Source organism: Oryx dammah, unplaced genomic scaffold (assembly GCF_014754425.2).
Source record: "Oryx dammah isolate SB20612 unplaced genomic scaffold, SCBI_Odam_1.1 HiC_scaffold_3, whole genome shotgun sequence".
Taxonomy (NCBI): Eukaryota; Metazoa; Chordata; class Mammalia; order Artiodactyla; family Bovidae; genus Oryx; species Oryx dammah.
The window spans coordinates 113087445-113101326 of NW_024070187.1; the positions used below are offsets into that span (position 1 = coordinate 113087445).

Consider the following 13882-nt stretch of genomic DNA (forward strand, 5'->3'; position numbering starts at 1 on the left):
TGTATGCATGTGTGTCTGTGTGTGCACATGTGTGCGCGTGTGCATGTGCGTGTGTGCACGTGTGAGTGTGTGCACACGTGTGTGTGTGTGCACATACGTGTGTAGGGGGTGAGTTGCCCACCCCTCCGAGCCCACCCCCGTCCCCATCTGTAGAAGGGGGCAATGTATTCTCCCCACTGGGAACCTGGCCAAGATGCCTGGTGCATGCAGGTGGTGACAAACTCTTGCATGCCCTCTGGGAGCCTGCAGACAATCTCTGCCGTCCCGGAACAGTCTGAGGCCCGCAATTCTGAGAATAGTCTGCACTGGGTCTAATGGAGGTCAGCCCCCTGATCTTGTTGACAATCTGAGGCGGTAAATGAACCCAAGGCCCCTCGCAGGTCCCACCTCCAGCGTCTCCTCCTCTGTCCTTTCTGCCCAAACTCAGGAACGGGCCTTTCAAGGAAGGAAACGCCATCCTCTCAGGGCTTAAAGTGCTCTGCTGGCTCCTCTTTGCATCTGTGGAGAGTTCAGTGCCCTGGGCACTGCCCCACCCCCCACCAATCTGGAACAGCCCAGGCCCCTGTCCTGTGCCCCAGGCTCCCCCAGCCACCGTGGCGACTCGGTGATGCTGCTGTCGGCCTCGTCTCCCGCCTGTTCTCTGCTGCAGGGTCCCAGGTGAAGATGGGAGGCCGGCTGGGGGCTCCTGGGGCCCTACCGCCCTTGTGGGCCTGTCTGGGCTCTGAGTCCCACGCTGCTGGCCTGGCGTTCTCTGGGTCTCTGGGGGCGGGGCCCGCCCCAGCACCTACCCCGAAGTGGACAGGTCGGCAGTGTTGTCCCCAGGAAGGGTCTCGGGAGTCTGCTCTTCCATCTCTGCGCATCCTGCTCTGTGCACAGACTTCCTGCTGCCCTGCTTGAGGTTTGGGCTGGAGCTCCCCCCCGCCTGTCATCAGAGCGCAGCAAGACTCCACGAGAGACGGGCTCCCTGGCCGGGGCTCCTGGCCCTGCTCTCGTCCGCCCTGTGCGTGGCTGAGCAGGGCCACTCCTCCTTCCCTCGGATCCCGAGGCAGAAGCTGAGGGCGGCGTGGTTGACCTGCATCCCTGTGGCTACAGCGGGCTGGGGGGGTGTCTGTCTCTCCTCCCCAGGCCTGGAAGCGGCTCCATGTCCTTCTCTGTCCTCTGGTTTGTGACAAAGGCCTGACCTGGGCAGACCCTCACTTACCCTTTTTCTTCCTCAAATTTTATTTTTATGTATAGTTGAATATTTATTTCTGAGTCTTAGCTGCAGCGCACAGGTTCTTCTGGTTATAGCATGTAAACTCTAGGCTGTGGCATGCAGCTTCTCGTTTCCTGACCAGGGATTGAACCCGAGCCTCCTGCATTGGGAGAGCGGAGTCTCAGCCATGGGACCACCAGGGAAGTCACCTCCTTCCCTGCCTTCTGCCGCCCACCGCCTCCCGTCTTGGGGACAGCCTGGGACCCGGCCCATTTCCTGCCTTCCTTCCGGGGGCTCCGCTGGGTGCAGGCCTTTTTTAGTGGGAGACCCCCCAGGCCTCCAGATTAGTTATAAGGAGCGGCAGGAACCCCTGGGAACCGAGGCTGAGCCCCGTGGGAAGTGTGCCGTCTCCCCGGGGGGGCGTCTGTCCACCCCAGCCCCCGCCGGGCGGGAGGCATGGTGGGCCCACCCCTGGACGCCGGGGTCCTGGGGTGCCCCAAGAGCACAGCTGTCCCGTTGTTTCCACGTGACTGTTGTCACGCTCCTGTCCAGGCACTTGTGGGAAGGTTCTGAGCAGCCTCTGCCCACCAGGTTCTAAGCTGTTTGCTCGGGTCTGTGATGGGCAAGAACAGGCACCCCTCTGCCCACAGGGCCCTCCAGCTGGAAGCAGACATAGGCTCGCGCCCCCAGTAGAGTCTGCTCCGGGCGACTGTGCTGTTCGGGGAGGAGGCCCTGCCCGGGAAGGTGCTCCGGAGCCCACCAGGCAAGGCGGAGGCACGCTCACTTCTAGCGCCTTAACTCGGGGGCAGCGTCCATGCTGATCCCGGCCGCCCAGAGAGGCCAGGACTGCTGCTGATCCCTGCCCTATGCTCTCCCCACAGAGGCCAGCCCGGCATGCCGAGCCCTTGGCACTGAGGCCGCCACCAGCCATGGAGTGCCCAGCGGAGCCGGCCCCGAGGGGGAAGGGGCCCGTGGGGCCCTCGGGGGGCAGTGGCGACTTCGGGGTCCGGGAAGCGGCCAAGAGCACGTCCGTCATCTGGGAGCAACCACGGCCCGAGGAGGCCAAGGCCACCGTCCGAGGGGGTGAGTGCACCGTGCGGGTCCACCCCCCACCCACCCCGGGACGGAGCCGGGGCGTCTCACCGTCAGCACCTGCGTTGATGGAGAGTGTCTGCGAGGGCTGCGGGCCCACCTCGCACTTCTCCAGGGTCAAGTAGTGATAAACTGGTGAGACAGGCGGGCAGGAGTTGGAGATGCCAGGGACACAGCCCCGCATGAGGTCACAGCTCTCGTATGACTTTGCGTTCCCACCATCCTGCTCTGTCCTTGGCTGTGAACCCCTGGGGTTACTCAGGGTGGGGTGTCCCTCCTCCCCTCCCAGCGGGCAGACCCAGTGCCTGGGCCAGGCCTTGGGCAGGATTACTTCCTGGAAGGAGAGGGTGCGGGCTGAGACGAGGGCAGAGGCGCCTCTGACTCCTACCCGACCGGCCCGGGTGTGCGCAGGAGGGGCTTGGACTCAGGCTGGGCTGCTGCTGGGGAGGAGCTGGTCCCCATCCTGATTGCCGCTGGATCGTCCCGGACACGGGCCTCAGTTTCCCCACTTGGAAACCTGCGGGGTGGCCTAGGGGCTCTGCAGGGCCCCTGTCTCCAGAACAGGAGGAGGGACGGGAAGGACAGGGAGGAAGGCCCCCAGCCAGGGGCAGCCTGTCCCCCGTCCTTCCCCCGTCTTCCTGTCGTCAGATCCTCACCTCCACCCCGGTCACCTGCTTGAGTCGCTCACAGAGGCTCTAGGGCTTGGCACGCAGCAGGTGCCTGATGAGTATCTGACGAATGACTGATGCTTTGGGAGAATGGCAACAAAACCACGTGCTTGGCAGCAGGCCCAGAGCCTGGCACTGTGCGTGCTTGGTGACCGCAGGTGTTTTTACTCCCGTTCTCTTGGTCCTTTGCAGTGTAAACGGAGGTAGGAAGAGGGGGTAGCCATTGAGGGTACTGACTCCTGTGGTCAGACACCTGCCTGGCCTGGAAGTGGTGGGGGCCTGGCCCGGGGATCTCATGGGATTGTGCCCCCACGAGTGCTAGATCACGGGATTCCTGCCGTCTGGCGCTGTGACCGAGCCAGGGCCATCCTGACCACGAGCCTGGTGTTTCCTACCCTGCAGCCCCACAGCACAGCTGGCATCCGCCGGCACCAGGATGGTCTAGGAGCCTCCACAGCGGGGTCAGGGAGCCCCCCACCGTCTTCCCAGGCTCCCCAGCCCCAAGCAGCCAAGGGGCCAGTGGGCTCCCACAGCATCTACCCGGACCCCTTACCCTTTTCCGCTTCTTTTGCAAATGGGCAACAAATTTACAAGAAACAATACAAAGAATTCTCACTTAGCCCACCCAGCAGGTTTTCCCTGGTGGCCCAGTGGTAAAGAATCTGCCTGCCAATAGAGAAGATGCAGGTTCGATGCCTGGGTCTGGAAGATCCCCTGGAGGAGAGAAAATGGCAACCCACTCCGGTATTCTCACCTGGGAAATCCCATGGACCGAGGAGCCCAGAGGGTTACAGGCCATGGGGTCACAGAGTCAGACATGACTGAGTATCTGAGCACGCGCACGACCCCACCCAGACCCCTCAAATGTTTCGCACTTTGCCTTCTCTCTCTGCGCTCAGGCAGGTGTTGAGTTTTCCCAGGACGGTCTCGGGGTCCATTGCAGACATGACTCCCCTCCTCCCCCATTCCTTGGTGTCTTTCCTAAAAGCAGCACCTGCTCGTGCAGCCTCACAATGAGACGATTCCAAACTCACTTTTCTGGCTCAGACAACCTGCAACAGACCTCGCTGCGATCCCGCCATCGGTCCCCGTAACCGCCTTTCCACCAGACAAAACCCTGGTCGGGCTTTGCGATCTGTGGTGTGTGTGCCTGGAGCTTCTTAACCTGGCAGCTGGTACTTCGAAGATTCCAGGCGGCCAGCCTGTAGAAGGTGCCGCGGTGTGGAGACGGGTGTTCCTTCAGGACGGCAGGCTGGTGCTTCGGGCAGAGATGCCCAATGCCTTCGGTCCCTCTCTATGTCCGTGGGTCTGGCCGCTGGTGATGTTCACATCTCACGTCGCTCACTTGATTAAGGGGATGTTTGACCGTGTAAACGTCACTGTCAAAGTCATCCGTCTTCCCTCTCGTCGTGAGTAAGGAGCCTGTGGGAACGCTGTGACTATTCTGTCCCCCTCCGAACTCACCCATGTCAGTCGCTCAGTCGTGTCTGACTCTGTGCGACCCCATGGACCGTAGCCCGCGAGGCTCCACCGTCCATGCGAGTCTCCAGGCAAGAATCCTGGAGTGGGTTGCCGTTCCCTTCTCCAGGGGATCTTCCTGATCCAGGGATCAAACCCAGGTGTCCTGCACTGCCAGCCTTGTCTGAGCCGGCAGGGAAGCCATGAAAACGGTTGCTCAGGGTTGACTTTCTAATGCTGCATTCTGTCTCCATTCTTTCTAATTGACCTTCACTGAAGCGAAGAACTGTCCCATCTCGCCAGTTACTTACTTATTTTAGCGTGGGCAGGCTCAGAGGTCTTTATTTTATTCTCTGGACTCTACCGGTTGCTGTCCTTAGTTATTTTGTTGTTCAAATGGCCCCCGATTTGAACACATCTCCAACATCCTGTGGGCACCACCTGCTTTCTGGGGCCCCAGGATGCTCACGTCTCATCTCTGCTCTCCCTGCCCCAGCCCTGGAATCGGCCATGCCTCAAGGAGCCCCAGGCTCAGTGGGAGGATGGAGTCTGAAGCCGAGATCGGAGTACCATGTGCTTATTTGGACTTGACAGGCATTTTTGAGCCCCTGTTCTGGAGACCCAGAGAAAGCAAGGACTGGAAATGGGCTCTGACCACACAGGCCTGGGGCTGGTGGGCCACAGGTGGGGAGAGAGCCGGTCACGTTGCCCGGTCCAAAGTCAACAGGCAGCTCCCCAGCACTGAGCAGGGGTGTCCCTGGGGTGATGAGGAGGCCGCACTGAGGTTCTGCAACCCCTCTCAGACCCACAGGTGTTTCTGGGTCAGATAACCCTCCATCCAAAAGACATGCAGGGCAGGGATGGGGGCTCTAGCCAAGATGCAAGCCGGGAGCTGGCCTCAAGTCAGGGGGCTGGAGTCCAGGGACCACCAGCAGAGGGCTGGCCTCACAAGGCCGAGAGGATCCGTGGCCCCCCGGCTGGTGGCTGGTGGGGCTGGATGAGGATGCGACCCCGTCTGCCCAGACCCTGTGCTCCCCCAGGATGTCACCTCCCCTCTGTGGTCAGCAGGATAGAGGCCCCCCAGAGAAATCCTATTGGAGAAGGAAACGGCAACCCACTCCAATATTCTTGCCTGGAACATTCCATGGACAAAGGAGCCTGGCAGGCTACAGTCCACTGGGTCGCAGAGTCTTACACGTCAGAGCGACTAAGCAACCCAACAAAGAAAACCTGAGACCACCCTGGACGGCACATTAAGAGCAGAGGCGCCACTCTGTGACCACAGTCCATGGAGGTGAAGCTGGTCCTAGTAGTCACGTATGGATGTGGGAGGCGGGCCCTAAAGAAGGCCGAAGTGAAGTCAAAGTTGCTCAGTCACGTGTCTCTTTGCAACCCCATGGACTATGCAGTCCGTGAAATTCTCCAGGCCAGAATACTGGAGTGGGCAGCCTTTCCCTTCTCCAGGGGATCTTCCCAACCCAGGGATCGAACCCAGGTCTCCTGCATTGCAGGCAGATTCTTTACCAGCTGAGCCACATGGGAAGCCACAAGGGAAAGAAGGCTGAGCACTGAAGAACTGATGCTTTTGAAGTGTGGTGCTGGAGAAGACTCTTGGGAGTCCCTTGGACTGCAAGAAGATCCAACCAGTCCATCCTGAAGGAAATCAGTCCTGAGTATCCATTGGAAGGACTGATGCTGAAGCTCTAATACTTTGGCCACCTGATGCAAAGAGCCCACTTATTGGAAAAGACCCTGATGCTGAGAAAGATTGAAGGCAGGAGAAGAAAGGGACAACAGAGGATGACATGGTTGGATGGCATCACTGACACAATGGACATGAGTTGAGCAAGCTCTGGGGGATGGTGATGGACAGGGAAGCCTGGCGTGCTGCAGTCCACGGGGTCACAAAGAGTCGGACATGCCTGAGCGAGTGAGCAGCAAGCAACGCAGGAGTCCACACCTTCCTCCCCACAACCTGCACCCGCTGTTAGCTCGTGTGGCAAAGAGAGTTCGCAGAGGGGCTTAAAGCTCTGGAGACGGGAGGCTACCCCGGGCTGGCCCTCAAAGAGAGACTGAAGGTGCTGGCGCTGCTGGCTTTGGAGACGGAGGAGGGGCCAAAAGCCAAGGATGTGGCGCCTCTAGAAGCGGGAGCAGCAAGGAAACAGATTTTCCACCCGGGGCCTCCGAAAGGAACCGCTGCTGCCCACACCTGGTTTGGCTCCAGTGAGACCCTTCTCAGACCCCAGATAATGCTGTGCAGTTTCCAGAAGCCGCTCGGGTGGGGTACTTAGTTAGTGCACAGAAGGAAGCCCACGACCCCCTCTGGACCCTGCTGGCCTCTGTGACCATCCATGGGGGAAGGGTGTGAACGGTGGCTTGGAGGGGCATGGACAACCCTCTTCTAGAAATACCCGGGGTTGGTGCCTGCGCAGTAGCTGAGGCTGTCTGTTCTCACCTCAATCACAGGACCCTGCTCTGCTACTGACACTGCTCTGGCCTCTGGCATCTCTCAGCAGGCTGCTGGGCCCTCCCCTGGCCAGATGGGGTCCTGCCCCACAGGTAGGCATCCCCACGCAGCAGGTTAAGTCTGTGCCGGGCTCACGAACGTGGGATCCCTGGGCGTCTCCCCTTCCCTCCAGCCTGGACCGTTCTGTGGACTCCTGGCTCGAGAATGTCTAACGGAGGCTTCTCTAATGTGGCTGCTGGACGCCTGCCTTGAGGTCACTGTGGGGGTGGGGCGGGGCTGTTGCTCAGTGGTGTTCGGCGATTTGTGATCCCGTGCACTGCGGCGTGCCAGGCTTCCCTGTCCATCACTGTCTCCTGGGTGGGGGCGGGGCTTGTTAAAGGCAGACGCTCAGGTCCTGGGAGAGTTCTGATGCGGGAGCTTGGGGTAGGGCCTGGGACGCTGCATTTTCCCTGGGGGACAGAAGGCTGGGGTGCGCCTGCACTTGCAAAGGCCTTCTCTGGACTGCCTCTGCCCGAAGAGGAGGGCTCCCCAGTAGCTCAGACAGTAAAGAAATCTGCCCACTATGTGGGAGACCCGGGTTCGATCCTGGGTTGGGAAGATCCCCTGGAGAAGGAAATGGCAACCCACTCCAGTGTTCTTGCCTGGAGAATCCCATGGACAGAGGAGCCTGGTGGGCTACCATCCATGGGGTCTCAAAGAGTCAGACATGACTGAACGGTAGCACACAGACACGTAAAAGAGGAGGCGGTGTCACCCTGGAGGCGGGAAGTGGGTCCCAAGGAGGGACACCCTGGGGGCATGGTGAGTGCGGAGGGCCCCCCGGGAGAGGCGTCCCAGCTTCCAGGACAGCATGGCGGGACTCTCGCAGGAGCTGATGCTGGGAGGCGGACCCAGGTGCAGGAGGGGCAGCAAGGAGTCCTTTATCCTGAGACCCCGCCCCCTAGCGCTAGCTGTGGGGACAGGGGGCACAGAGACCCCAGGGTCGTTGGCGGTTCACCTCTGCCTCGAGGGTCGTCTGTCATCTAGCCTTTCAGGTGGTCAGTGCTGCCTGTGGCCACTCGGGATGACCAGGGCTATTGAGCCTCGAGGTAGGCTATCATGGGAGTGGAAGTGCAGCCCTACCTTCTTCGGGAGTAGGAGGGTCACCACTTAGACTTGGCTGAGAAAAGCTGACTGGCTTCCTGCTGGGGGAGGGGCCCGATTCCAGATCCCAGAGTCTCCTGCTGGGGGTGTGTTGGGGGAGGGAACTGGAAATTTCCAAGGCAGGTGCAAGGCTTACTCGGAGGGCTCTCCCCCTCCACCACCTCTCTTTCCCTCTCCTCTCTCACCTTATCTCTCCAGCTTTGGAGCCTCAGGGGGACGGGGTAGGGATGGGCAGGGGCCGTTTGAGCTGAGATGGAATCCTCCAGCGGCCAGCTGGGCAGGCACTGGTCTGGGAGAGTGCCTCAGGGGAAGGTATGGAGAGTGCAAAGGCCCTGGGGTGGGGTGGCTGGCGTGGGGTTAGTGGGGGACACCTGGATGTCTCAGAGCAGCAGAGAGAAGGTCGCAGGCTGGCAGTGGGCGGGAGAAGGCCAGGCGGCTCCAGGCTGTGCCTGAGAAGGTGGAAAGGATTTGCATTTTATTCTTTCTGAGATGGAAAACCACTGCCGCTGTGCTGATACAGTAGCCGGGTGTGGGCGTTTATGCTTAAACTTAACATCAGTTCAGCTCAGTTCAGTCGCTCAGTCGTGTCGACTCTGCGACCCCATGGACCGCAGCACGCCAGGCCTCCCTGTCCATCACCAACTCCTGCAGTTTACTCAGACTCATGTCCATCGAGTCGGTGATGCCATCCAACCATCTCATCCTCTGTCATCCCCTTCTCCTCCTACCTTCAATCTTTCCCAGCATCAGGGTCTTTTCCAATGAGTTGGTTCTTTGCATCAGGTGGCCAAGGTGTTGGAGCTTCAGCTTCAGCATCAGTCCTTCCAGTGAATATTCAGGACTGATTTCCTTTAAGATGGACTCGTTGGATCTCCTTGCAGTCCAAGGGACTCTCAAGAATCTTCTTCAACACCACAGTTTAAAAGCATCAATTCTTCGGTGCTCAGCTTCCTTTATAGTCCAACTCTCACATCCATACATGATGACTGGGAAAACCATAGCCTTCACTAGACGGACCTTTGTTGGCAAAGTAATGTCTCTGCTTTTTAATAGTAAATAAAAGAAAGACTCTGGTTCCTTGATGACACTGTCCACATTTCAAGAGCTCAGGGGCCTGTGTGGCTGGTGGCTGCTGTGGGACGCTGTAGAGAGCAGGCACACTCATTGCTGCAGAAGTTCCTAGGGGCTGGCACTGCCCAGGGGCTGGCAGCCAGGGCGTGCCATAAGCCAGACCTGGTTTTAGCTCAGACGGTGAAGCTTCTGCCTACAATGTGGGAGACCTGGGTTCAATCCCTGGGTCGGGAAGATCCCCTGGAGAAGGAAATGGCAACCCACTCCAGTATTCTTGCCTGGAAAATCCCATGGACTGAGGAGCCTGGTAGGCTACAGTCCATGGGGTCACAAAGAGTCGGACACGACTGAGCGACTACACACTTTCTGGCTTCTGTGGACCAGAGGACCATCTGGAGCGAGGGCCAGGGCCCAGATACTGCCCCAGCAGACTGAACAGGCAGGGCCGTGGTGGGTGCGCGTACCGGGTTCAGCCTGGCTTTGCAGGTGGATCAGTGGGGCTGGCTGCTGGGCCCACATGGAGGGTGATGGAGGCAGGTGTTGCTGATCCGAGCAGGGCTGAGGCTGCAGCCCTTCCGGAGCTGGTGAAGCAAGGAGGAGGTCGGGGCCAGAGGGTGCTGGCTGGGTGTTTCCCGGAGGTCAGGTGCCCCGTTGGAGCTCGGGCCGGGGATAGATCGGGGATGGAGGTCACGGTGACTTGGGGGCCATTTGCTGAAGGCCAGACAGATGCTGTCCTGCCCTGGGGTGATGACACAGTCCACTTACTCCCGTCTGTGTACGTCGTGGGCAGCACGTGACTCATTTACAAGGAAAGGAACTGGCCTCAGGGGAGATAGGCCGCCTGCAAAGTTTTCCCAGGCGGTACACGTGGGGTGTGAACCCAGCTCCCCAGGTTTGCGGCCCGGGGGGCTGGCGGGGGCGGGGGAGCACCCCATGGCACCCCGCCCACCTTGATCTGCCCCGCGCTTCCAGACCTGACCTTGCAGCTGCTGGCGGTGAGGCGGAAGAGCGGGCTGCCCGACCCCAACCTGCAGCAGGCCCTACGGGGCCGGCTCCGCCTGCTCGAGAATGAGAGCTGCGAGGTGGCCCGCGCCCTCGGGGTGAGTCTGGCTCCTGGGGGTCCTGGGTGGGTGAAGGGGCGCGGGATCCACTCTTGCGAATGGGGCGGAGGAGGATGGCTCGGAGAGGAAGGCGGTGGGCCTAGGAGGAGGTCCGGAGACTTCGGGCTGAGAGGTCTGTTCTTCACTCTCACGTGGTGGTTGGGACACAGGATGAAGAAGGGCCCTTCAAAGAGGCAGAGGGCGGTCATGCAGGCGGCTGGACACAGGGGCAGCACCTGCTGCGGCCCCCCAGCCCGTTTCTGCACCCACGCAGTGACTCTAGAGGCCCAGGGACCCGGGCTAGAAGGCTGGACCCGGGCTGGCATCCTGCATCCACCTGGACTTGCTCAGGAGGAGCCTGGCTCAGCCTCAGCTTCTCTGGGACTCAGTTTCCTGACCGAGTCTGACTGTGCACTCAGCCTGGCCTGGCCTTGGCCGACGCCCCCTGGACTCTGTGAATGCAACCTCCTCAGCCACTTACTGGGATGCTTAGAACTGTGACCCCACGGAGCTGCCATGAGGGTCAGCGGACTGCAAGCACGGTGCCCCAAGCACGGTGCCCCCAGCATGGTGCTCGACAGCGGGGGGTGGGGGGTGATGCCCCTGGGATGCCAGGGCTGGGTGGCTGGTTAAGGGTGGGGCCTCATTTCTGAATCCCAGTGGAGACGAGAATAGCGCCCCCTCTCCTCTGGGCACCTTTCTGCGGCTGTTGGGGGGCTTCACTGGGTACGGAGTCTTCTCTAGCTGTGTTTCTGTACCCACAGCTGGCAGGCTTCATTACCCTGCGGCCTGTGGGATCTTGGCTCCCCAGCCAGGAATTGAACCCACGCCCCCTGATTCTTAACCACTGGACCACCCGGGAGAGTCCCGGCGGGTGCTACTTTGAAGGCCCCGACACCACCAGGAGGGTTCATGGGACAATTGTCAGGAGAGGGGATGCTGGGCTTAGGATTGGAGTCGGGGTTGCTGCTGCAGGAGGGGATGGGAGGCGAGGCTGGGGCTGTGCAGAGCTGAGCGGAGGAGACCCTGGTGTCACTGGTGTGCAGGGCGGGAGGCAGGCCCTTGAGTCATGGAGGGGGCGTGGAGGCCGCCAGCTCTGGGAAGGCTCGGAATGGCACTGGGGAGCCACAGCTGCTCTGATAGGAGCAGCTTGGCTGTAGAGGAATCAGCTGTGCCTCCCCGCTCCCCGCCCCAGCCCACCCCTGCCAAGGTCGCTCCCATGAAATGTTCCTGCAGGTGGGCAGACCCCCCAAACCCCTGGGACTGTTTCTCACGTCTGTTTCTCCCCTGGAAGGAGCTGTCGGCCAGGCTGCTGTCCATCCACAGTGACCAGGACCGGATGGTGGTGACATTTAAGACGTTTGAAGAAATCTGGAAGTTTTCCACCTACCACGCTCTCGGTAAAGCAGTGACCCTCCCAGAAAGGGTTCTGGGGACCCCCGGCACGCACTAAGGCCTTTATGTTCCCAGTCGGGGCTTAAGACTAGGTGTGTTCACGACAGCTCTCCACGGGTCACCTGTCCTTGGTGAGGATCGATGCGATGGGCAGGGCTGAGCGTGGCTTCCAGGGCAGCTGAGCTCTCCCTCGCTGAGCACAGAGGAAAGCCGCGTCAGCCTCAGCCCGTGTGCCTCTTTCCAAAACTTCTGTTCAAAGCAAGGCTTTGACTGGCTAGGCGCCTCTCCTTGGGAACCTTGCTGCCCCACCCCTGCTGAGGGCTGAGAGCCAGAGCAGGGCTGTGCCCACCTGCCGTGTCCTGGCCTCCTTGAACACTCTTGTCCCAAGTCACAGGGGAGGAGACTGACGGTCCTAGAGGACGTGACGAGTCCAGAGAAGTTGTTCACGGTCAGGCCCGGTCCTCTCACAGCCTGGAGGGTCAGCCCTGTGGCCCAGCTCGGGTAGTGGACAGTACCATGAGTCCCTGTGGGCAGAGTGGGCTGGCCCCAGGCCCTGGTCAGTGCAGGGCTCGGCCAGCCCTGGACCATGAGGGCCTCTCTCCACACACCCAGAGCCCGCTGGTGACCAGGGCTGTCCGCTCCCCTAGGCTTCACTCATCACTGCCTGGAGAACCTGCTCATGGACCAGGCCTTCTGGCTGCTTGAGCCCGACGAGGACCAGGAGACGTCCGTCCAGGTCCAGGTGGATGCGGACGCCTTGAGGCTGGCGTACGAGAGCCTCCTCGTCCAGGAAGGTGAGTGACGTGACGTCAGCGGCGCCCCACTGGTCCTGGAGGGCCTGGGGCCCCGGCAGCAGGAGGGCCCTGGAGGAGCAGACACTGAGGGGACGTTGGGCAGGGAAAGCCCCCAAAGAAATAACAGGAAAGGGGCTTTTTCCAGTGACCCCTGAGTTCCTGGGCTGGCTGTTGCTCTGAGTACTCCGGGGGTCTCACAGTTGAGTTCCAAGGCTGCCACGAGCAGGGCGTTAGCAGTCAGTCCTTCCTGGCCACAGAGAGGATGGGAGGAGGCCAGCTGCAGCCAGACTTGCTGGGGGGTGACGGGGGGCGGGGATAATCCAAGCTGGAAGGGTCCTCGGGATCGTGCACCTGGCCCCCTCACAGCCCAGTCGAGTCCCAGAGAAGCTGAGGCTGAGCCAGGCTCCCCCTGGCCAAGTCCAGGCAGATGTGGGGCGCCAGCCTGGGTCCAGCCTCCTGGCCCTGGTCCCTGGGCCTCTAGAGTCACTGCGTGGGTGCAGAAACCGGGGCTGGAGGGCCGCAGCAGGTACTGCCCCTGTGTCCAGCCACCTGCATGACCGCCCTCTGCCGCTTTGAAGGGCCCTTCTTCGTCCTGTGTCCCGACCACCACGTGAGAGTGAGGAATGGCCCCCAGCCCTTCAGGCGGCCTCCGAGGGGTCCTCAGGCAAACGTGGCCACTGCACTGGACTCTTCAGCCCCGAGTCCCGGCTCGTGCTCGGAGGAGGAGGAGGGGGCAGCGGCGGCCACTCCGGAGCCGTTGATTCCGTTCCATCAGTAGGTACCGACCTTTGTTTCTCTGCCTCCTGCGGGTCCCGCGTGCTGGCAGGCTTCGTGGAAAGTGCCCCAGGCGGGGTCAATCGTTGGCCAAGGCGGGTGGGTGGAGCCCGGTGTGAGCCCCAGGCAGACACGGTCTCCATGTTCCCACCGTTTTCAGTGTGTAGCCTCAGGGCAGTCACCTGCACAGAAGGACAGTGACCCCTCCCCAGCAAGACTGCCCTGGAATGAGACGGCCAGGGGTGGGCAGCCTGGGGTTCTGGCTTCATGTTCTGGCTCATTCCCGAAAGCTTTTGAGGGAGCCACGTAGCCTGTGCCCGTAGTAAGGGAGCATGCAGGGCTCCATGCAGATAAGAACCAAAGCAGGGAAAGCCTGGGGAAGGCGGGGACAGGTAGCATACAGGCTCCTGCTCATGTGCTGAAGTGAGCGTAGACTTGGCTTGAGCTTCCTGGCAGCCAAAGTGAAGAGAGAAACTAGATCTCCTTGTTTTCAGTGAAATAGTCCGTGGATGATGGAGGGAGGTCTTCAAGGATGCCAGCCTGTGGGAGGGCAGGAGGCACCTGGGCAGAGGGCTTGTGGCAACCTGGGCCTGTAGGGCACACACTGTGTGTGTGTGTGTATGTGTGTCTGTGTTTGTGTGTGTGTGTGTGTGTATGTGTGTGTGGTGTGTGGGGGTATGCAGGTATATGTGTGTGTGGGTGTGTGAGGTGGGGTGTATGTGTGT

The 13882-nt window shown here is 60.8% G+C and overlaps 1 protein-coding gene across 2 annotated transcripts in view; it reads left to right on the plus strand.

Annotated features, from left to right (window-relative positions):
- Positions 1–13882, plus strand: part of SH3TC1 (SH3 domain and tetratricopeptide repeats 1) — a 38970-nt gene that overhangs the window by 4267 nt on the left and 20821 nt on the right. Inside the window, exons 2-7 of one of the 2 annotated variants that reach the window (XM_040237628.1) lie at positions 2077–2278; positions 6880–6972; positions 10067–10194; positions 11489–11594; positions 12237–12383; positions 12962–13157. In XM_040237628.1, the coding sequence (XP_040093562.1) occupies positions 2125–2278; positions 6880–6972; positions 10067–10194; positions 11489–11594; positions 12237–12383; positions 12962–13157 (824 nt within the window). In that variant the 5' untranslated portion in view covers positions 2077–2124. The remainder of the gene's footprint in view (positions 1–2076; positions 2279–6879; positions 6973–10066; positions 10195–11488; positions 11595–12236; positions 12384–12961; positions 13158–13882) is intronic. The other variant, XM_040237629.1, reaches the window with a different exon arrangement.